This window comes from Myotis nattereri, assembly GCF_964212035.1.
Source record: "Myotis nattereri genome assembly, chromosome: 10".
NCBI classification, from domain to species: domain Eukaryota; kingdom Metazoa; phylum Chordata; class Mammalia; order Chiroptera; family Vespertilionidae; genus Myotis; species Myotis nattereri.
The window spans coordinates 21,614,186-21,639,928 of record NC_138085.1 but is presented as its reverse complement, the minus strand read 5'-3'; the positions used below and the strand labels follow the sequence as shown (position 1 = coordinate 21,639,928).

At 38.1% G+C, this 25,743-nt stretch overlaps 1 protein-coding gene across 2 annotated transcripts in view; it reads right to left on the bottom strand.

Moving 5' to 3' along the window:
• Window positions 1-25,743, bottom strand: part of LOC308525815 (testis-specific gene 10 protein-like) — a 124,854-nt gene that overhangs the window by 89,724 nt on the left and 9,387 nt on the right. Inside the window, exons 2-4 of one of the 2 annotated variants that reach the window (XM_081100661.1) lie at window positions 25,457-25,585; window positions 9,892-10,107; window positions 747-812 (exon numbers count right to left, since the gene is read on the bottom strand). In XM_081100661.1, coding sequence (XP_080956787.1) covers window positions 747-812; window positions 9,892-10,107; window positions 25,457-25,585 — 411 coding nt within the window. The remainder of the gene's footprint in view (window positions 1-746; window positions 813-9,891; window positions 10,108-25,456; window positions 25,586-25,743) is intronic. The other variant, XM_081100662.1, reaches the window with a different exon arrangement.

Sequence of the window (25,743 nt, the reverse complement as noted above, 5' to 3'; positions counted from 1 at the left end):
GGAAATAAGGTAAAGAAATTTCAGAGAGGCCAGAAATATCCAAAGATATAGTTATAAATCCTAAAAGTAAAATTAATTTGCTTAGAAAAACTTGTATAGTTTTGCTCAATAACTGTCCAAGGAATGAATAAATTAAAGGAATGATGGATATTCTATACTTATAAGAACTTTAAAGTGCATTCCCATTCACTTTAGCATATTTAGAAACATTTCTTTTACAACATTTATTTTACCAATGCTATATTGGGAGGAAATGACAAATATACTTACAGAGAAGGTCTTCCAAATTATTTTAAATAGTAACATTAACATGTCTAAACAGAGCTGTTTTTTTTCACATTGTTAAATTAAAAGACATATTAGAATTGAACAACAAAATTTGACTTACAGATATTTCTTACTAAGAAGAATTAAAGTAAATATGTAGACAAATGTATCTTACATGTTGAGAATTAAATTACTTACAGTTATCATTTTAAGTCAATTAACAGCAAAGGGCATTAATAAAATTAACCAAAAGTTCTCTCTAGGAGAGCAAGGAGTAACGATGAAATGGAGCAAGAACAGCATTGCTCTTACACATGGGAGTACCCTGTGCACCAAGGAGAGGGCTTATTGTAGAACACAAACATTTTTTATTATTCACAAAATCATGAGTCAGAACATATGTACAATTTTTTGTAGTTTTATTATGCTAACAGAATAAAAATTACTCCTGAATATATTTTTAAGAAAAATGTACTTACAGATTTAAGTCTTTTTATTGTATCTTCCAATACTACTATAGTATTTTGTTGGCAAATGAGTTCTATCTGAAAATAAAGCCAGAAAAAAATTATTTGGATTTTAAATATGTAAACTGATTTAACTGGAAAAAGAGAATATAAAAAGCAAGCCACTTAAAAATAAAAACATGCAGACAGTGAATATTTTACAAAAGAAACTATATTCTACCACTTTATGTGTACCTACCTTTGCTGATAAAAGAACCTAGGATGATATATAACAGTTCCTCTTATATAAAACACTGATTATACTTTATAAATTAATCCCAACAAACTAGAAAAAATGTTAATACTAATTATAATCCTGAAGATAATAATGTGGAAGAAATAAAAGAATGACTAGGATTTTTTAAATTTTTCCAAATCACCATGGTCAGAAGTGATTATCTTTTCCTCTGAACTCTTTTAATAGTTTAGTTCAATCCAACCCACAAAAACCTTTCTTTATCAGATTTATGATATCAAACACATCCAGTCTCATAGTATAGTTCCCCATAGTTATATATTTAGTATACAACTAAATTGTATGTTCCTAAAGGCCAGTCACTATGTTTTTATGCAAAGCTGTAAAGCTCTCTGCTAAAAGTTGGCAAGTTAGTTTAATAAATTTCTCTCTATTTTTTGCAGAACCAATGAGGTGGCTGAATCTTCCTTTAAAACATCAAAAACCCTGACCGTGACAACAGGGAGAATGGGTTGAATGCAATGGAGTGTGTATTACAAAATGTGAATCAGTCACTACTGGACTTGCACAAACTGACCACTGACAAAAATGACCCTCAATTGTGTGACTTCATTGAGACTCACTACCTGAATGAGCAGGTGAAATCCATCAAAGAACTGAGTGACCAGGTAACCAACTTGTGCAGGTGGGGGCCCCTGAAACTGACATGGCAGAGTATCTCTTTGACAAGCACACCTGGGAGATAGTGATGAGAGCTAAGCCTTGGCTGCTTCCCACAGCCACGGGGGTAACTTCCCTGGTCACCAAAGCAATATGTGTATGTTGGAGTTACTTTACCTTTCCCATAACTTGTACCAAATCATCCACTCATGTCTTTCATTTGTACCATTCCTTCAAATAAAGTAATTTAGTACCAAAAAATATATATACTAATAAAATACAATGTACTCTATTTTATTTTTTAATTCTCACTCGAGGATATTTTTCCAATGACTTTTAGAGAGAGTGAAAGAGAGAGGGAAAGACAGAAAGAAATATCGATGTAAGAGAAACACATCAATTGTTTGCCTCCTGCACGAGCCCGGACCTTGGCCCAGGTCAGGGAGGAGCCTGCAACTGAGGTACATGCCTTTGACTGGAATCAAACCTAGTCTGACACTCTATTCACTGAGCCAAACTGGCTAGGGCCTAAAATGTACTATATTTTAAAATGTACTACATTTTAAATATATTCTGGGGTTATTGCACCTCATTTATTCTTTTGACCAAAGTACTTTTCTAAGATTTCTGCCCTCACAGAGCTGACATTCTGGTTGAAAATAGAAAAACAAAAGATATTAGGTAAAATATATGTCCGATAGTGAGTATGTCATTCAAAAAAAATAGAGAATAGGAGGGTCAATAGGGCAGTGTAGGTACACATGGTATTCGCCTCCTCCTATAACCACATCAAAATTAAAACTAAACCACAGAACAATCATCATTCAGAACCACCTGGAATCTGGCTGAACAAAAGCCCTACAACTAGAGAATTAAAGAAACCACATTGGTTTGGCTGGTTTGGCTCAGTGGATAGAGCATCAGCCTGCGGACTGAAGTGTCCTGGGGTTCAATTTCAGTCAAGGGCATATGCCAGGGTTGTGGGCTTGATCCCCAGAAGGGGGCATGCAGAAGGCAGCCGATCAATGATTCTCTCTCATCATTGATATTTCTCTCTCTCCTTCTCCCTTTCCTTCACCCTCTCCCTCTCCGAAGTCAATAAAAATGTTTAAAAATAAATAAATACATAAATACATAAATAAAGCACAGCTCTCTCTAGTAATAAAAGTAGAACTAATTTTTTTTTTTTAAAAAAAAAGAAGAAGCCACATTGAAATCAATAGGAGGGGTGGAGGCACAGAACAGCTGGTCCAACATCCAGGAGTGGCAGTGAAACACTGGGAGGGATAACTTGGCTGTGGAGCTCTCCCTACCCCCATGAGAAGTAAAGGGTACCAGCCCCGCACCAGACCCCTCATTCCAGGGTGCCAGTGCCGGGAAGAGAAGTCCCTGCATCTTTGGGCTGTAAAAACCAGAAGGCTGGTGACACAGAGACTACTAAAGTCCCAGGCAGCTCCTCTTACAGGGCCTGCACACAGATTTACTCGGACCCACTCTCTCTGAGCTCCAGCACTGGGGCAGCAGCTTGAAAGGATCCAAGGACAGACAGGGAGAAACTAAATTATCTGGCATCAGGGCAAGAACTGGGGGGCAATTTTCTCCCAGAAAAAGTGCTAGCAGAGGTCACTGTTCCATGGCTGAGACCACAGAGCTGATAGGCAGGAGCCATATCTGTGTCTTCATCAACTTGGCCCATACTGTTCACTCCACCTTGGTGCTATCCTAAGGCCCTGCCCCGCGTAAGCTGTTTGCAGGGGCTTTTCCATATGAATTGCCTGGCCTGACTCAGGCTTCAGTCTTTTCTAAAATCACTCAAACAAGCAGCAGTTGCCCTCAGCATCCTCTACACCACTCAAGAAGTGGCCCTATGCCCTATTTATTTAGTTAAGTGCCCCTAGACCCCACACTAGCAGCAGCATTCCAAGGTTCACAGCTTGGCCTCTCCTGGATATCTCCAAGTCTGACACACATAGCAGCCATCTGCAGATCACTCTGTAGCTTATGCTGGGTGGCACCAAACAAGGCATAGGAAGCAGCTGACTTTGAACCTTCCAGGAGGCCTCAGAGCCAGTGCACCTGGTGATCAGCTTCAGACCACCTCAGATTACAACCCTATCACATCCACAAGCAGCACACTCAAGGAGCAGACTTGGTGAGCACCAAAGATGCACTGGAGCAAGCCCTGCTCCATAGAGGCATCTCTTGCACAGCAGCTCTTTAGCTATAGTCTCAGCTGGCATTCACAGCCAATTGGTGTGGGGGTCAATCCCTCCCAGTGATGGCAATAGCAATCAAGGCTCAGCTACAATAAGAAAGTGCACACAGCCCACAAAGGGCACACCTAGAGTACCCAGCTCAGGTGACTGATGGAAGGTGAACCACTGGGCCCTATAGGACACCTACTATACAAGGCCACTCTACCAATTACAGGAAACACAGTAGCTCTACCTAATACACAGAAACAAACACAGGGAAGCAGCCAAAATGCGGAGACAAAGAAACATGTCACAAATGAAAGAATAGAAGGAATCTTCAGAAAAAGTACTAAATGAGATGGAGGAAAGCAAACTACCAGATACAGAATTCAAAACAATGGTTATAAGGATGCTCAAGGAAATTAATGAGAACTTCAAGGAACTTAGTGAAAACATCAACTACATAAAAAAGGACCTTCCAGAAATGAAGGATACACTCACATTTTGAAATGAAGAATAATTTACAGGGAATCAATAGCAGAATAGAGGATACCAAGAATCCAATCAGCAATTTGGAATATGAGGATGCAATAAACACGCAATCAGAACAGCAAAAAGAAAAAAGAATCCAAAAATATGAAGATAGTGTAGGGAACCTCTAGGACAACTTCAAGTGTACCAACATTTGCATTATAGAGGTGCCAGAAGGAGAATAGAGAGAGCAAGATACTGAAAAACTATTTGAAAAAATAATGACAGAAAACTTCCTCTACCTGGTGAAAGAAACAGACTTACAAGTCCAGGAAGTGAAGAAAGTCCCAAACAAGATGAATCCAAAGAGGCCCGCACCAAGACACATCATAGTTAAAATGCCAAAAGTTAAAGACAAAAAAAATAATCTTAAAAACAGGAAAAAAAGCAGTTACTGACAAAGGAGCACCTATACAACTGTCAGCTGATTTCTCATCAGAAACTTTTCAGCTAGAGGAGAGTGGCAAGAAATATTCAAAGTGATGAAAAGCAAGAACCTACAACCAAGACTACTCTACCCATCAAAGCTGTCTATTAGAATTGAAGGTCAAATAAAGAGCCTCACAGACAAGAAAAAGCTAAAGGTGTTCATCACCACCAAACTAGTATTACAAGAAATGTTGAAGGGTCTTCTTGAAGGATCTTACATTCCAGCTGAGTAGACAATAAAAAATAAACCTATAAATTATATAGAAAAAAAGAGCAGAGTTAAAGATATTGGGATGTCTATGAAGGAACCGCTTGGAATTTTTTAAACAGGTGATCAGGGAAGTCCTCAATGAAAGGAGCCCTTTCAGCAAAGACTTAAAGGAGGGAGCAAGTCAATCTTATAAAAATCTGGGAAAACACTCCAGGCAGAAGATACAGCCTTATAGCAAAGGACCTAAAGACAAAAGATGTCAGCTAAATTCTAAGGAATAGTAAGGAGACTAGTGTGGCTGGAGCTGAGGGAGGGAGGGATAAAGTAGTAGGAAAGTGGTACAGAGAAAAATAAAGCAAGCAGAGAAAAGAGGGAGCTGTGTGTGTGTGTGTGTAGGGGCACTGAAAAAAAAGCAGTTACCTAAAACTTAAATAAGCTTTACCTTTGCCTTCCACATGGTAGGTTTTGAAATATTTTTCATTGACTGAATCACATACAAAGGTAAAAATAATGACAGAAGCTACCAGAGATACAGTCTAATAATGACCCCTTTGTGAATTTAAAATATAAATTCTATCAAGAAACTGGTAAAGGTGAAACTGCAACTTTGTTTCTTCATGTTTCAAAATGTTGTGTTCAATTATCTGGGACACACCTTATTAAGACATTAATTAATGACAAACAACTCAAAATGAGAAGATAAAAGGAGGCATATAGTTGTGGTGGTTTTCAAATGTCCACAAACTCTAATATTCCTTCCTTCAAAAAATGGAGCTTACCTGTCCTCCCCTTAAGTGTGGGCTACACCTAGTGACACACGTCTAATGAACAGGACGTGGCGGGAGTGCTGGTGCACAGCTTGTGGGTCACCACAGGCATTACCGATTCCTCCTTGCTGTTTCTCTTGGATCACAGGCTTGGAGACAAGCCAGCTGCTATAAAGACTATATCAAATGACCCGAGGGAGAGGTCCACCTGGTGAGCAACTGAGGCTTCCTGCCAAAAGCCAATGGCCATCTGAGTAAGGCATCGTAAAAGCAAATCTTCCAGGACAATCAATGACTGCGGCCAAACCATCATTTTAATGACAATTCCTAAGAAACCATGAACCAGAACCACTCAGCTAAGCTGCATTTGACTGCAAGATATAAATGTTTGTCACTTAAGGCCATTAAGGTTTAGGGGTAATTTGTATGATAGCAATAGATAATACAATGCTTAATACTCAAAACATTTTTATGGAATAAATGATGGAAGAAGTTCCTCTTTAAAAAGCTGACCTTTAAAAAATGACTAAAAGTAATCTCTTCCGAGTAAATAAATATAATACCATCTTTCTCAATTCCACATAAGCAAACAGTAGCTTAAACATCAGATTCTACCTCCACATATCCAGAGCATAATGTCAAGGAGTATAAGAACCCAAATATTCTTAGTTCTCAAATTAGAAACTCTCATTTCAAACCTCATCCCACAAGTCAGACAAGGAACCTCTCCCAGTAACAGGGTACCTGAACTGCACGCCCAGTGATGTGAGGAGGACAACATGCACTAGCATTCAGTTCCCCAACATTGGTCATGCATCTTCTATTTCCCCGTGTACCTGTAACTCTCGCCTACTGAGGTTGATGACTTCAGGTCAGGGCATTCTACCAACCCGAAGGACCTATATCCATCTCTCTCTCCCTTTTTCAACTTTCCAATGTTTTCCCTGCATCAGCAATGCTATCTCTGCTCTAAGACTGCTAGTCACCTTTACCCCGAATAGTTTTCCAATTCTCAAATATACCAAACGTTCCACCTTATATATGGATATGTATTTCCAAGAAACACTCCTTTGTGAGCCAGGCAGAATTTCCACCTGTGAGTTTAAGGTAAATCCTAGTTCTTTTATTTTTGACATTTTCCATTCCTGAAACTCTCCTTTGATAGCAGAGCATTTACCCTGACAGAGTAGTCACTCTCTCTAGAATGCAGATCCTAAAACATTTTAAAACTGATGACTTTTAAACTGGGCCCTCTCTTCATGGGATTTTGGCCAACTAGACTGCCCTGAGTCTGGGAAAGAGTGCAGTCAATTCTTAATTTGAAGAAAAAGCAGAGAAGGTATAATAAAACATAAATCCAGCATTTTCTAATTTTGTAATTTATATAATTGAGTCTAAACGCAACTTACCATTAAAATGTAAGTAAAGAATAATATTCTTAAAGTAACAATGTAAACAAAAGAATTTATTGAAAAATGTTTAAAATATTCAAGCTGTTTTTAAATGTCCTTCAAATACTTTAGTAGCATCCATGACAAGATAAATAATTAACAAATTAAAATCATATCACCCTTATCTACTCTCTAAATTAGCTGTGCTAAGAACCTCCTCAAGGAAGCATTGGTAAAGAAGATTGTGTTATTACATTAAAGGAATAAACATCACAATTTAAATAGACTTTTTACTCATTTAGATTTCCTTATCCTTTCTAAATAACTGCGGTAACTGCATATAAACAAATACCATCCTAGAGTTCATTAACTGGGCTGTTATATTTCAAATTACTGTAACAAATAATGCCTTCGATAACACACGTTTTCAGCCTAATCATTTAATTAAGTGCTTTATCATACGCTACCGACAGGAGTATATAATATGCTACCAAGAGTACATTAGAAGGATGTTTAAGAAATAACATGGCCCTAGCCCAGGGGTGGGCAAACTTTTTGACTCGAGGGTCACAATGGGTTCTTAAACTGGACCGGAGGGCCGGAACAAAAGCATGGATGGAGTGTTTGTGTGAACTAATATAAATTCAAAGTAAACATCATTACATAAAAGGGTACGGTCTTTTTTTTTTTTTTTAGTTTTATTCATTTCAAACAGGCCGGATCCGGCCCGCAGGCCGTAGTTTGCCCACGGCTGCCCTAGCCAGTTTGGCTCAGTGGATAGAGTGTCGGTCTGTGGACTGAAAGGTCCCAGGTTCAATTCTTGTCAAGGGCACATGCCCAGGTTGCGGGCTTGACTCCCAGTAGGGGATGTGCAGAAGGCAGCCCATCAATGATTCTCTCATCATTGATGTTTCTCTCTCTCTCCCTCTCCTTTCCTCTCTCTGAAATCAATAAAAATTTTTTTAAAAAAAGAAATAACATGTAACAACACTTAGCTTTGGGAAACTATGTTATTACAGACACAGTTTACTAATTTGGTGACTAATAAAATCAAGTCAAGCACATTCACACGATATTTAAGAATTCAATAGGTTGCTTTTCAGCTTTCAAATCCACTCTGCGTTTTGCTTGTAAACCATCAGTAGCAATGTGAAACAAAAATGTCATTTTATAATAGTGTTGAAAATCCCAGTTTCTAAATTTCATGGCAGAGTACTAAATCTCAATCAAGAAAGATGTTACCAACATGTCAAGTAGCTACAGCAATTAGAATAATGTGGCAGTGGCACAGAAACAGCAAATGAATCAATGAGACCAACCAGCTCAGAGCTGTGTCCACACACATTTGTGAATTTAGCAGCTGCTAAAATGGCACTTCAAGTCAGTGACTAAAGAAAGCACTAGTTGACCCTACCTCATACTAGAACAAAAGAATTCCCAAGGATTATAACTTTTTTAAAAAGTTATTTAAAAGTATTAAAAGAAAACTTTAGAAAATATTCTTGTAGTTCTTTAAGTGACAAGGCCTTTCCAAACCAGAGTCAACATGAAGCCAAGGATTTCAGGATTTCAGGGCAGTGACACTACTCTTTTTGATAGTATAATGGTGGATAAATGTCATTTTACATTTGTCCAAACCCACAGAATGGTCAACACCAAGAGTGAACCTAAATGTAAACTATGCAAAAATGACGTGTCAATGTAGGTTCATCCATTGTAACAAATGCACCACTCTGATAGGGGATGTTAATGATGGTGGAGGCTATGCATGTGTGAGGGCAGGGAGTATATGGGAATCTCTACACCATCTGCTAAGTATGAATTTATTTATTTTTAAAAACTATATTTTTATTGATTTCAGACAGGAAGGGAGAGGGAAAGAGAAATAGAAACATCAATGATGAGACAATCATTGATCAGCTGCCTCTTCCATGCCCCAAACTGGGGTTTGAGCCCACAACCCAGGCATGTGCCCTGGGCATGTGCCTTGACCGGGAATCGAACCATACATAACCTCCTGGTTCATAGGTTGATGCTCAACCACTGGACCACACCTGCTGGGCAGTTTTGCTATGAATTTAAAACTGCTCTAACAAATAAAGTCTATTCAGATTTTTAAAAGGAAGAGGAAACCTCTAAAATAAAACAATCAAAATATTGACAACTATGACTACAAATAAATTTTAAACTTTGGTTAAAAAAATTTTTTCTAAAGTGTGAAATATATAGTGGATGTGATACAAACAGAAAAAAAGAATGGGGACACATACATCTTGTTTGTAGCTAACTGTGTAGAGAGAAGGACTTGGGAGGAGGAGAAATGTTTGACATACAGAACATTATTATTGCTTGAAGTTTTTACCATTACACATCTTAGGAAATTTTCTTAACAAAAATTTTAAAAGAAAAAATGTAAGATACAAAACAATTTAATTCATAGAATAGAAATTTAAATATAATGTCAAGTCTAAAAAACTTTCAAATGATATAAATGACAATGTCACTTTTTCCTTTGCATTTGATAATTACATGATATTTAAAGTAGAATTAAAATATTGATCAATAGTCAGATGTTAACTAGAATTATTGTAGTCATTTCACTATATATATATATATATACATATATATATATATATATAGAATCATTATGTTGTACACCTGAAATTAATATAATGCCCTATGTCAATTATACATCAATTTTTTTTTTTTTTTTAAACTATCAGTGGTAAGTCTAATACCTTGGCTTCTTCAAGTTCCTTGTCGGCAGTATCCACCACAAAGTTTTTCTGTCTTTCTAATTGCTCCGCTAATTGGTCAACTTTAATCAATTCTTTGCAAAGGTGCTCATTGTGGCTGGTTAAATTGTCTATTTGATTGCTTACCACCTCCTTACTATTCACGAGGTTTCTAACATATTCTTTCAAGGCATGATTTGTCTGCTTGAGATCTTCAATCTGTATAATTAGAAAGAAAATAATCACATTAAAATATGTCCTTGGCTTCCCTCTGAGAACAACTAGATGGCTGGAATCAGAAAGGTAGATTTGCTTCCCTGTCAAGGAGACCTAACTATGTATCTTTCTTTACTTTATGAATTTTGTGCCATGTGAATATTTTCCTTATCTGAAAAAAATATCCTATATAATAAAAGGCTAATACACAAATCAACCAAACAGTGGAACAACTGGTCGCTATGATTCACACTGACCACCAGGGGGCAGATGCTCAACTCAGGAGCTGTCCCCTGGTGGTCAGTGCACTCCCACAGGGAGAGCGCTGCTCAGCCAGAAACCAGACTCATGGTTGGCGAGCACAGCGGCGGTAGTGGGAGCCTCTCCGGCCTCCGTGGCAGCACTAAGGATATCTAAGCTGTCAGTTGGACATCCCCTGAGGGATCCTGGTCTGTGAGAGGGCGCAGGCCAGGCTGAGGGACCCCCCAGCCCTGAGTGTAGGAATTTCGTTCACCAGGCCTCTAGTACAAATAAAAATCAAAAGGTTAAGATCTATATCTTTCAAGATAATTTACAGTTTAATAAAAAAGAACTTAATTACTACTGATTTTTAACCAAACTATTAGAAAAATTGCCAAATATTTATATCTGCAAAAAGAAACCACAGTCTTAAAATTATTTAATTATAGTAATTAGAGGAGAACCAAGATGGCGGCATAGGTTAACTCCGGAGTTTGCTGCCTTGAACAACTACTTCAAAAGTGAAACCAAAAAACGGAAGGGACATCACCCAGAACCACAGGAACGCTGGCTGAGTGGAAGTCCTACAACTAGGAGGAAAGAGAAACGCATACGGACACTCAGAGGAGGCGCAGTGCTGAAGTCAAATTCTGAGGTGCGGAGTGCGCGGAGCGGGCTGGCGGCGGAGGGCGCGGTTGGCGTTTTCAATTGGGAGGGAGTCGCAGACTCTGAGCTCCAGATACAGGCGAGTCTTTAGGGGCCCAGACTCAAACGGGAGAAGCGGGACTGCCTGGCTTCGGTAAGAGCGAGTGCAGCTTTCTCTCCGAGCTTTGCAGCGGGTGCTGGGACTCAGAGAGGCAGAGCCCCTGGGGACAGGACTGAGAGCTGCCATAACTGCTCTCTCCGGCCCACCCTGTTGATCCTGCGCGACCCGCCCCGCCCAAGCCCTGCACACAGGCATTTGCCGGATAGCCTCAGGCAAACGCCAGATTAGCACCTCTCTAGAGGACAGAAGTTCTCTCACTGCTGACACAGCTGATTCCCATAGCCACTTGGCCTGGAGGTCAAACCCTCCCTGGTATTAACTATAAGACTGCGCACAAAGACCACTAGGGGGTGCACCAAGGAAGCATAACAAAATGCGGAGACAAAGAAACAGGACAAAATTGTCAATGGAAGATATAGAGTTCAGAACCACACTTTTAAGGTCTCTCAAGAACTGTTTAGAAGCCGCCGATAAACTTAATGAGATCTACAAGAAAACTAATGAGACCCTCGATCTTATATTGGGGAACCAACTAGAAATTAAGCATACACGGACTGAAATAACGAATATTATACAGACTCCCGACAGCAGACCAGAGGAGCGCAAGAATCAAGTCAATGATTTGAAATGCGAGGAAGCAAAAAACACCCAACCGGAAAAGCAAAATGAAAAAAGAATCCAAAAATGCGAGGATAGTGTAAGGAGCCTCTGGGACAGCTTCAAGCGTACCAACATCAGAATTATAGGGGTGCCAGAAGATGAGAGAGAGCAAGATATTGAAAACCTATTTGAAGAAATAATGACAGAAAACTTCCCCCACCTGATGAAAGAAATGGACTTACAGGTCCAAGAAGCGCGGAGAACCCCAAACAAAAGGAATCCAAAGAGGACCACACCAAGACACATCATAATTAAAATGCCAAGAGCAAAAGATAAAGAGAGAATCTTAAAAACAGCAAGAGAAAGAAACTCAGTTACCTACAAGGGAATACCCATACGACTGTCAGCTGATTTCTCAACAGAAACTTTGCAGGCCAGAAGGGAGTGGCAAGAAATATTCAAAGTGATGAATACCAAGAACCTACAACCAAGATTACTTTATCCAGCAAAGCTATCGTTCAGAATTGAAGGTCAGATAAAGAGCTTCACAGATAAGGAAAAGCTAAAGGAGTTCATCACCACCAAACCAGGATTATATGAAATGCTGAAAGGTATCCTTTAAGAAGAGGAAGAGGAAGAAAAAGGTAAAGATACAAATTATGAACAAGAAATATGCATCTATCAACAAGTGAATCTAAGAATCAAGTGAATAAATAATCTGATGAACAGAATGAACTGTTGATTATAATAGAATCAGGGACATAGGAAGGGAATGGACTGACTATTCTTCGGGGGGGAAAGGGGTGTGGGAGATGCGGGAAGAGACTGGACAAAAATCGTGCACCTATGGATGAGGACAGTGGGTGGGGAGTGAGGGCAGAGGGTGGGGCGGGAACTGGGAGGAGGGGAGTTATGGAGGGGGAAAAAGAAAAAACAAAAAAAAATGAAAAAAAAAATTTTTAATTATAGTAATTAATATAATCAATAGGCATTCTTTATAATTAAATTTCTATTTATTAAAAAATATGCTAATTCTTTAGAAAAGACCTTTGAACATATCAATAACTTACTTGACTAAGCTAAATACCAGATCAATCAAGTATTTGCTGATTAATACGGAGGACCACAGCTTTCCTTCCCAGCCCACTATCAAACCATCAAGAAGGGATGAAGAAAACGGCCTTTCTATCACGAAGGTGTCCAAATGCCTTTAAAGGGGAAAATACATATGTTAGACCCAGTGGACAATGATTATATGTTGGGAGCTATGTTAAATTCCAAATATACAAAGCTAGGTTAGGTACCTGCCCTCGGAGAACTTACTGTTTACTTGAGAAAATACAAATACAATATGTGAAGTGCCACAAAAGACATATCTATGAGATAAAGTAGTGGCACAAAGATCCTTTCCCATAATATTTGACTCTTGTTGTATATTTAACAATATTTATTGAACACCAACATATTCAAGGCACTGTTTCAGTATACTCTGGAATGTGTGAGATGACAAATGAAAAAAGTCTTGGTCTTTAAGGAGCATCTAAAATTGCTAAATCCCCTCATCTAATTCTTAGTTCTAACATTATTCTTGCTCTGACCTTGAACTTTTCAAATAACTATAGAGATAGTTCTTTCCAATCCATGAAAATCAACAGTTTTCTTTAAAAACATAAACTTTATCTATAATTCGTCACTATATAAAAAAGTATCCTAAACATTATGAGTTATATTTAACTATACTACAATGACTTTATTATACTCAATACATACCTAGAAGGACCATAAAATCGAGCCTACAACTGAGGCATGTACCCTACTGGGAATCGAACTGTGACCTCCTGGTTAATAGGTCGACCCTCAATCACTGAGCCACACCAGCCGGGCTCTCTTTGGCATTTTGTAAAGTGCATACTAACTTGTCAGATTTAGAGGTAAAGAGTTTGAATGATCAAATCCAGGAAATAAAAAAAATGTGAAAAATAATAATTAAAAAAAAAAGAAACTGCAAATGCACATATCTCCTTAGCTAAGTCTTATCACACTGGCCTGAATTTTTAGCAATACGTCCTACTGTCTTCTCCTTTGGCCTTTTCCTATACACAGCTAAAAATTCTTTGAAAATGAAAATTTGAGGTAACTCCTGTTACCTGGGGTGCTTGAGAATGAATAAGATGAAAGAATGCCATTTGTGATACAGCCCTACTGACCTGTCTGGCCTATCCACCATCCCCTATACAGACCTAAGCTTCAGACACACTCAGGAAACAATCTCACTAAACTCATTTAAAAACCTGTATTAAGGAAGTTATTGAAAATGTTATATACTGTCACTGAACCCTTTTTTATGAGAATCCTCAGGAAAACATGAAGTTCTTATGGATACCTGGTTTGTTCCTATTCTGTGGACATGAATTATTTACAGTCCACAAAGGCAATTTCCGTTTTGCCTTTGCCTCTTAGAAGTGTAAAGCCAATCTGGAGCAACTACTACAGAAGTCCGTGCAATGAACCTGTCTGCTATTTTCATCTCACACTTTCACCGTTTAGTTCCCCCTATTTTTATTTTCATTATTAGTATTTTTTTAAACTATATGTTGTGGGGTAAATAAACAGATGAACTTCAATTTCTCTATTCTATGTAACTTTTTGTCTTTGTTCATGATTTCTATAGGGGCGCATTTCTGAGCGACTAGAGCACACTATAGATGCTCGCTAACCATCCACTGCACCAGGAGAGAGTAAATGCTTCTCCTCTCCATGCTTCCATAAAGCCTTTTAGTTTTATCTTAGTATTTTATAAGATATATTATAATCACTATTTTTATTTCCCTGTCCCTCCCACTAAATTATAAACAACTTTAAATGGACTGTGTCTCTAATTTCTTATTTAACATTATTCTCATTTTTGTATCATTATATTTTTAGCACATAAATTATTGTTAAATGAATAAATAAAACAAATGAATTATAAATGCACAAACTCTTCCCTCTCCTCTGAAATCAAGCTCTACTTTCATACATTTCCAAGACACAAATTGCCGGGGTTCTTGTCCCAGCATCAAGAAGGGTTCAGGAATCTGGAAAAGGCGTTGTGCATAGATGACATAGGAATCCAGAGACTAATAAAGAGTCCGGAGACGAGATATAATTTTGTAAGGCATTGGGGGTCAGAGGACCTTCAGCTAAAGGAACTGAAGACTCCCTCCTTGTCTTGGACCCTTGCTTTTATTAACACAATTTGTCCTAAGGCAAGGTGGAGATAATACACTTCAAAGGGTAAGGTTTCAAAGGGTACAGAAGCATTGTCAGTTTGGGGGAATTAGCCCACAGCTGTTCAGGGATTTGGCCAGTAGGAGGCAATAAGATGTAGATTAAGATGCCCTTTAACTGTCAGGCAGCCACAATCAGTTTCCTATTCAGGTTTGGGGAAATGCCTTTAGCCATTCCCAACAGGTGACTACATGCGTGACTCAACCCTGTTGAGTCCCCAATTTTAATCAACCTTTTGATGAAACTCTTGAAATTATGACATGCTGGAATTGGTTCCTGGCAACAAATACTTTGAAAGAGGCAGTTTAAGGCAGTAGGAAGGATGTAGGCTTTGGACTAAGACAGGCAGATTTAAATCCCACTGTAGTCCTTCACCAGTAACTTAACCTCGGGCAATTTACCATATTTTCTTGATCCTAAGAGGTGCATCCTGACTTCAGAAAAAATAAATAGAAGCCTCTTGAGTCGTATCTGTTAAATGGAGATAATATCTACAATTTGCTGGGGTGTATATAAAGAGATATTAAAGTTCAAGTGAGCCCTAGCCGGTTTGGCTCAGCGGATAGAGCGTCGGCCTGCAGACTCAAGGGTCCCAGGTCTGACTCCGGTCAAGGGCATGTACCTTGGTTGAGGGCACATCCCCAGTGGGGAGTGTGCAGGAGGCAGCTGATCGATGTTCCTCTCTCATCGATATTTCTGGCTCTCTATCCCTCTCCCTCAAACCACGCCCTTGCCGGAAACAGCTCCGGAAAACAGCTCGGGGGAGGGCGCAGCCGTTGCCAAGAAAACCCCTGCAGGACTGACTTTCTTCTGCTTGGTTGCAATTCTGATGGTCGTGATGAACACCACCCATAGTTTTTATATAAGTAAATAACTGAAGAACAGGAAGTTGTAAACATGTACAGAGAGATCTTATGTGTCCTTAACCCAGTTTCCCCCAATGGTTAAATCTTAATTATAAGACAATGTCAAACCCAGAGTTATAAGACAATGTCAAACCCAGAGATTTCACATTGGTATAATGTGTGCATATTGTTCTACATGGTTTTATCCCATGTATATTGTTGTAACTACCACCTCAACAAGATATAGAACTATTCCATCACCACAAAGATCACCCTCCTACACCTTTAAAGACACATCCTCTCCCTCCCCATCTTTTTTTTTTAATATATTTTATTGATTTTTTACGAGAGTTAGAAACATCGATGAGAGAGAAACATCGATCAGCTGCCTCCTGCACATCTCCTACTGGGGATGTGCCCGCAACCCAGGTACATGCCCTTGACTGGAATTGAACCCAGGACCTTTCAGTCCGCAGGCCGACGCTCTATCCACTGAGCCAAACCGGTTTCGGCTCCTTCCCCATCTTTAACTATCTTTTGGGGGACAGGAAATAGGAATTACTGGTGGATGTGAGTAAGGAGGGGTCAGCCTGAGGCTCTCATGAGTGAAGGGACTGCTATTTGTCCAGGGGGCCACGATTATGGATGTATTTGATTCCACAGTAATCTGGGATAAGCCGCTTTTCAGCCTCCATACCTTCAAATTCATCCGCATTAAACTCAGTAAAGCCTTCTTCTTGGAGATGTGAATTTTCTGGTGGCCAGGGAACTTGAACATGCCCCTGTGTAAGGCCTCATTCACATGGTCCTTGTTCTGCAGCTTGGTATAGAAGGACATGGTGACTTGGCCAATATGGACCCTGGCCACTGTGTCCTGGGGCTTTCCAAAAGCATCCATATAGATTGGAAACAGCATGAGGTCAGACATGAGCGTCCAATGGAAAGGGCTGTCTCCAAGGTCCCTTAGGGCAACCCATACAAGCAACAGTCATTGCATGGGGAAAAGAGCATGGTTGGCTTAATTGTTTGTAGACCATCCTTATCTCTTAGCAACCACTAATCTCTATAATTTCATCATTTTGAGAATGTTATATAATTAAAATCATATGATACAGATCAGTATGTGATCTTGTGATATTGGCTTTTTCTCTCAGCTCAATGATTTTGAGATCTATCCAAGTTAACAACTTAGATCAATAGATTCCTTTTTATTGCTGATGAATATTCCATAGTATGGCTTATCACCGTTTACTCACTTACCAATTAAGCGAAATTGTAGTTGTTTCTAGTTTTGGGTTATATCAAATAAAGCTGCTATGAACAATTGAATAGAGGTTCTTGAGTAGACGTTAAGTTTTCATTCTAGGTAGTATGGTTAATGTAGGCTTATTTTCCCAGAGTGGCTGTACCATTTCTCATTCCCACTGGGAATGTATGAGTGATTCAATTTCTCCTCATCTTAGCCAGCATTTGATCCTGTCACTATTTTTCATATTAGCTGTTCTTATAGGTGTACATGATTTCATCATGGTCTTAATTTACATTTTCCTGATGTTTAAAAGGATAAACATATTTTTGTGTTTGTCAAGCCATACATCTTTCTGTGAAGTACCTCTTCGTATCTTTTGCTTATATTCTAATTGGATTATTTGCTTTTTATTGTTGAGTTTTGATGAATTCTTCATGAGTTCTAGATATGATTCCTTTAGCAGAAATACACGTTGTAGCTTATTTTTTCATTCTATTAACAGGATCTTTCATAGAGCAAAGGACTTAAATTTTATGATGTTGAAACTATCTTTTAAAATTTATTTTATGACTCATACTTATGGTGCCATTTCTTCACCACGCACAAGGTCCTGAATATTTTCTCCTATGTTACCTCTACCTAGTTTTAAATTTTACATTTAACTCTATGGTCAATTTTGAGTTATTTTTGTATTTGGTAACGGTTTAGAACTAGGCTTATTTTCTTCCCTAAAAGATATCCAATTGCTCCAGCAGCATTTGTTGAAAAGACTCTCCTTGCTCACAATTCTGCATTAGTGCCACTTTCAAAAATCATTTGGCTGTACTTGTGTGGGCTATTTCTGGATTCTCTATTCTGTATTATTGATGTATGTGTCTATCTTCTAACAATACCATAGTCTTTATCACTATGGCTACATATTAAGTTACAGAATCAAGAAGAATGACTAATTCATACAAAAATACAACCTTCCAAAACTCAATCAGGAAGAATCTAAAAATCTTAATAGGCCAATAACTATGGAAGAAATTGAAGCAAGTCATCAAAAAGCTTCCAGCAAACAAAAGCCAAGGGCCAGATGGCTTCACAGAGGAGTTTTACCAAACATTCAAAGAAGAACTAAAATCTATCCTCCTCAGACTATTCCAAAAAATTCAAGAGGAAGGAACACTTCCAAGCTCTTTCTATAAAGCCAGCATTACCCTAATACCAAAACCAGATAAAGACAACACAATGAAAGAGAATTACAGGCCAATATCCCTCATGAACATAGATGCCAAAATGTTGAACAAAATTCTAGCAAATCGGATCCAGCATTACATCAGAAAGATCATACACCATGACCAAGTAGGATTTATCCTGGGGATGCAAGGATGGTACAATATCCATGAATCAATAAATGTGATACATCACATAAACTAATTGAGAGATAAAAATCACATAGTCATAGCAATTGATGCAGAAAAAGCATCTGACAAAATCCAACGCCCTTTCTTGATAAAAACCCTCAGTACAATGGGAATACAGGGATCACACCTCAACATAATAAAAGCCTTATATGACAAACCTACAGCCTACATCATACTCAATGGTCAAATACTAAAACCAATTCATCTAAGAACAGGAATGAGACAGGGATGCCCACTTTCACCACTCCTGTTCAACATAATACTGGAAGTGCTACCCATAGCAATTAGACAAGAAGAAGAAATAAAAGGTATCCAAATGGGAAAAGAAGACATAAAACTGTCAATATTTCCAGATGACATGATACAGTACATAGAACACTCTAAAGACTCCATCAAAAAATTATCAGACTTAATAAATGAATTCGGCAATGTAGCGATTTGGTGATATAAAATTAACACCAAGAAATCTATGGCATTTTTATACACCAATAGTGAACGCATAGAAAGAGACATTAAAAAAACAATCCTATTTACCATCGCACCAAAAATATTAAGATACCTAAGAACAAACTTAATTAAGGAGGTAAAAGACCTGTACTCGAAAACTACAAGACACTGAATAAAGAGATAGAGGAAAATATAAACAGATGGAAGAACATACCATGTTCATGGATTGATAGAATCAACATCATCAAAATGTCCATACTACCCAAGACAATCTACAGATTCAATGCACACCCCATTAAAATACCAATGTCATATTTCACAGACCTAGAACGAACTCTCCAAAAATTCATCTGGAATTTAAAAAAGACCCTGAATAGCTCCACCAAACCTGAGAAAGATGAACAAAGTAGGAGGGATCTCAATACCAGATATCAAGCTGTATTACAAAGCCACTGTTCTTAAAACTGCCTGGTACTGGCACAAGAACAGACATATAGACCAATGGAATAGAATAGAGAATGCAGAAATCAACCCAAATCACTATTCTCAATATTTGACAAAGGAGGCAAGAACATACAATGGAGTCAAGACAGTCTCTTCAATAAATGATGTTGGGAAAACTGGACAGATACATGCAAAAAAATGAAACTAGACCACCAACTTACACCATACACAAAAATAAACTCAAAATGAATAAAGGACTTAAACATAAGATGGGAAATCATAAAAATATTAGAGGAATCCAAGGGCAGCAAAATTTCAGACCTATGCCAAAGCAATATCTTCACCAATACAGCTCCTAGGGCAATGGAAACTAAAGAGAAAATAAACAAATGGGACGTCAAAATAAAACGCTTCTGTACAGCAAAAGAAACCATCAACAAAACAACAAGAAAGCCCACTGCATGAGAGAACATATTTGCCAATGTTATCACCAATAAGGGTTTACTCTCCAACATTTACAGGGAACTCATACAACTTAACAAAAGGAAGATAAACAATCCAATCAAAAAATGGGCAATGGACCTAAATAGATACTTTTCAAAAGAGGACATAAGGAACGCCAAGAGACATATGAAAACATGCTCAAAGTCACTAAGCATCTGAGAGATGCAAATCAAAATGACAATGAGGTACCATCTCACACCTGTCAGAATGGCTATCATCAGCAAATCAACAAATGACAAGTGCTGGTGAGGATGCGGAGAAAAAGAAGCTGGTGGGAATGCAGACTGGTGCAGCCACTGTGGAGAACAGTTTGGAGTTTCCTCAAAAAACTAAAAATGGAACTCCCATTTGATCCAGTGATCCCACTTCTAGGAATATATCTCAAGAAACTAGAAACACCAATCAGAAAGGATATATGCACCCCTATGTTCATAGCAGCACAATTTACAATAGCTAAGATCTGGAAACAGCCTAAGTGTCCATCAGTAAATGAGTGGTTTAAAAAACTGTGGTACATCTACACAATGGAATACTACACTGAGGCAACAGCATGGATGGACCCCGAGAGCATTATGCTAAGCGAAATAAGTCAATTAGAGAAAGATAAATATCACATGATCTCACTCATTTGTGGAATATAACGAACAACATAAAATAATGAACAAAAACAGATCCAGAGACAGAAAAGCCTCAATCAGGCCGTCAAACCTAGAGGAGAGGTAGGGGAGGGTGGGGGTGAGAGGGAAAGATTAACCAAAGGACTTGTATGTATGCATATAAGCCTAACCAATGGACACAGACACCCGGGGGGGGGGGGTGAGGGCATGAGTGGGGGGGTTGGGGGTAGTGGGGGGGTAAGGACACATATGTAATATCTTAATCAATAAAGGAAAAAAAATGACTTTGTTTTTTCCAAATTGTTTTTGCTAGAATTTGAGAATGTTAAATAAATAGAACAACTTGGATCAATAGATTCCTTTTTATTGCTGATTAACAACTTGGATGGACATTGCATTAAACCAATATATTGATTTGGACAGAACTGAAATCTTTACTATGTTGAGGCTTCCAATCCATAAACATATGTCTTTCCATTTGTTTAGATCTTCAATTTCATTAGCATTTTGTCTTTTCAGAATACAAACTCATGGCTTCTTTATTAGATTTACATCTAATCATTCCATTTTCTATTTAACTATAGATAGTAATGCATTTTTAATTTTGATTGCCACATGTTATATATAGAAATGTACAGAAACGTAATTAATGTTTGTCTTGTATTCTGACCTTGCTAAAATCATTTATTAGTTCTGCCTTTTATATTATATATTTATGAGATTTTCAAAGTAGAAGATCATGTGATCTACAAACAGGGACAGTTTTATTTCTTCATTTCAGGTCTGTGTGCCTTTCAACCTTTCAACTTGGATATATCATGAAAGGGTATTTCTTGTAGACTGCATAAAGCTAGGTCATGTTTTTTAATCCATTCTGTCAGTTCCCATCTTTTAAGTAATATATGTACTTAATGTAATTACTTTTGTTATAATTCAAGTGTGGCTTTTTTGTTCACTGTTATGTGCACAGGATGATACCCTAACAACTGAGCCACACCAGCCTGGGCTGTATAACTTTTTAATGGTTGCCCTATACATTCACAACTTATTGCAGCCTACATTTTACCAGTTTGAGTGAAGTGTAAAATCCTCATCTTCCTTTACGTTCCTTTATCCTCCTCTATTAATAATTGTCTTAAATATTATTCTCTACATGCATCAAGAACTATATTTGAAAAAGATAATTTAAAAAACTAGAAAAAAAGAAAACCTATTACATTTATTCATATTTTTCCTCTAAATGTTGTCCTTTCTTTCTACTCTTCCAAGATTCCTTCTTTTATCTCCATCATAGAGAAATTCCTTTTGCTATTCTTTGCTGGCAATCAATTCTTTTAGTTTTCTTCCTCTGAGAATGTCTTGATTTTCCCTTCATACAGAATACTGAATTGACAGTTCTTTTCTCCAAAACTTGAAAAATGTTGTGCCACTTCTTTCTGACCCCCATGTTTTCAGATCTGCTGTAATTTGAATTGATGTTTCCCTCTGGGTAATGAATTCTCTGATTTCAGGAACATTTGTGGTCTTTAGTTTTCACAAGTTTAAATAGAAAGTGTATTGGCATGGGTTTCTTTGGGAGAATCCCTGTAGGCATTCATTCACCTTCTTTAATCTGTTTTATGTCTTTTACCAAATTTGGGGAATATTTAGCCATTATTCCCTCAAATACTTTTTCAGCCTCTCTCTTTTCTGCCTCTCCTGCTGGACCCCAAGGATCCAAATGTTGTATCTTTTGTTATGGTTCTACCTGTTCTAACCCTCTGTTCACTTTTTCAATCTATTTTCTCTCTATTGTTCAGGTAATTTCTATTTTTCTGTTCTCATGTTCACTGATTCATTCCTCTCTCCCTATGTATTTTGTTGTTTGAGAACACTGAGTTTTTAATTCATTTACTACATTTGTTTTAAGTAATTTTGTTGTGATGAAATAGACATACCATAACATTTACCATTATAACCATTTTTGTGTGTAAAATTCAGTGGCATTAAGTATATTCATAATGTTGTGCAACCATTCTATATACATTTCCAGAACTTTTCCATCATCCCAAATAGAAACTCTGTACCCATTAAACAAAAACTCTATGAATTTTCCTATTCTAGGTACCTTATATAAGTGGAATTGTATAGTATTTGTCCTTTGTGCCTGCCTTATTTCACTTAGCATAATGTTTTCAAGGTCATCCATGTTGTAGCTTCTATCAAAATTTCATTCTTTTCAAGGGTGAATAATATTCCATTGTATGTACGTGCTAGTTTGTTTATCCATTAATCTGCTGATGAATATCTGGGTTGTTTCTACCTTTTTGCTATTGTGAATAATGCTGCTATGAACATTGGTGTCCAAGTATCTGTTTGAGGGCCTGCTTTTAATCTTTTGGGATACACCTAGGAGTAGAATAGCTGGGAAAATACTGCAATTCTATATTTAACTTTTTGAGCAGTTGCTAAACTTTTTTCAACATGGCTGCACCATTTTTACTTTCCCACCAGCAACCATACAGGGCTCCAGTTTCTCCCCATCCTCACCAATACCTGTAATTTTCTGTTTTTTGTTTTGTTTGGTTGGTTTTTGTTTTTTACAATAGCCATCCTAATGAGTGTAAAGTAATATCTCATTGTGGTTTTGCATTTCTTTAATGGTTGGTGATCTTTTCATATATTTATTAGCCACTGATAGACCTTCTTTGGAGAAATGTCTACTCAAGTTCGTTATCCATTTTTGAATTGGATTTGTCGTTGCTGTTGAGTTGTAGTTCTCTATACTATATGCTGGTTATTAAACCCTTATGTGATATATGATTTACAAACATTTCCTTCTGTACATTTTTAATAAATTTTATTTTTTAGAGCAGTTTTATAGAAAAACTGATCAGGAATTTCAGAGATTTCCCACATACCTTTTGTTTCCCCACCCCCAAACATACACACACTGTTTCCCCTTTGCTTTACATCTTGTAACAGTGTGATACATTTGTTACAAGTGATGAACCAACACTGATACCTTATGATTAACTAAACTCCATAGTTTACATTAGGGTTCATTCTTTGAGTTGTAGATTCTATGGGTTCTGAGAATTGTATACTAACATGTAACCATCATTACTGTATCAGACAGAATACTGCCCTAAAAATCATCTGTGCTCTATTCATCTCTCTCTCCCTCCAAGGTCTCAATGTTTTGTCTTTTTCAGGTCGCATAGTTAGAATCAGAATATGTAACCTTTTCAGATTGGCTTTTTACACCTATCTATATGCTTTCAAGGTCCCTTTATGTCTTGTTGTGGCTTGATAACTCATTTCTTTTTACAATTCCATTCTATGGATGCACCAGTTTATCCATACACTTATTGAGGAACAATTTGGTTGCTTCTAAAATTTCCATTTGGTTCTTGTTTTTATCTCTTTTTCTCTTTTACTTCTTTGCTGAGATTTTCTATTTTCTTTTCTATATCCCAGGTATGTAAAAAATGCTTGCTGAAGCATTTATAAGATGGCTGATTTAAAATCCTTGTCAGATCATTGTAATATCTAATTCATATCGATCCTGGCATATCCTGTCTCTTCTCACTGAAATTGAGATCTTCCTGATTTTTAGGATAAGGAGTGATTTTTTCTTTTAATTGAAACTTGGTATTCTAAGACTCTGGATCCTGTGTTTTAGTGGGCTTCCTGTGACACTGCCCCAGCTAGAGAAGAGGGACACTGCTTTGTTCCTGCTTGGGGGTGGGGGGGTGAGGGGGTCCAATTTTACCTGAGGCTTCCATGGACACCTGGAGGTGAAGCTCCTTGTTCCTGCTGGGCAGGGATGGAAGTTCAGGCTCCTCACTGAGCCTCTGCTGATACCACAACAGCAGGAAGAGCAGAGGTGCCTCGCTACTGCTCTCACATGTCCACCACTGCCACCGTGGGTGGGTGGACTTGTTCGTGCTGGGTCCTGGTAAAGCCCTAACTCTGCATATTCTCCTCGGACACCACTCCAGCAAGGAGGAAAGGAGGCACTTCACACCACCCGGTGAGGGTAGCTGCTTGTAGGCTCCCCATGTGCTTCACACACACAAAGGGGTTGGGAACTTCCCTTACCGCCTTGTGGGCACAAAAGTCTTGGTGTCCAACTCAGCCTTCTTCTTTGACAGCACCTTGTGGAGATGGAGAAGTTGGTGGTGGGAGAGGAGGGCATGAGGTACAGCTGGGGCTTCTTGTTACAGCCTGGCAAGGATAACCGGCTAGGCTCCTAGTCTTTGTGGGCAGAAGGGGGCTATAGTTTTTCCACTGTGTTGCTTAGAGCAGGCAGTTACTGTCTAAAAGTAGTCTTCCTTGCTAGGCTGTCCCTTTCCTAGTCTTGGTGTGTTGGGGTCCCTAGTCAGTCTTCCTTCTTCCTCCCGCCTTTCAGTGTTCTATGCTTGTTTCATACATAATGTTCAGGGATTTTAGCTGTACTAAGTAAGAGGATTATGGAAAAGTAAGTCTACTCCCTCTTCCTACAAGAGGCAATTTCTTTCAATGACCTTAATTAATAGCTACCCCACAGACTTAGGCACCAGGAGAAGAGAAACAATGCTCAACTTGGAGTTCAGAGAACTGCATTTAAATCCTAACTAACTTGGGAACTCCAATAAATCCTAGCTCTGTCATTCATTAGTCCAGTATCATAATTCTTTAACCTCTTGGAATTTCAGCTTCCATGTCTGTAAAATAGAAGTAACGACAGTTTCACAAGTTTGGGATGAAGTAAGATTATGTACTTGAAAGCACCTCATAAAACACCTGGCACACAGGTGGCACCCACTAACACAGACTCTGTGTATCAAAATGGTTAAGATAAAAATGAAATGATTTTACACCCAGAAAATAAAACCATAAGCCAGCACTGAATTAATGTTCTCTGCCTTCTTATTTTAAAATAGACCCCAGCCAAAATCAATTCAGGGAAATAAATACATATGTAAGTTAAATGTAACCTGTAATTTCAGTGTAGAGATGAATTTATCTTGAGTTCTCACTTGTTGTTCTAGCTGGAGATTATTCTGGTATTTTCCAGCTTCGGAAACTGGAGCCCCTAGACCAAAATCATGTTCTTTGGTGGTAACCTAGTGGAAAGAATAGGAATAATACCAGGACATTCTTTTTAAAACAGCTTTGTGATTTCTCACAACAGTATATAAACTTTTTAAATTAACCACAGTCTTAGGTACATTTTCAATTGGTTTTAACCTTGTAACACCAGCAAAGAATATTTCAGCAAGTT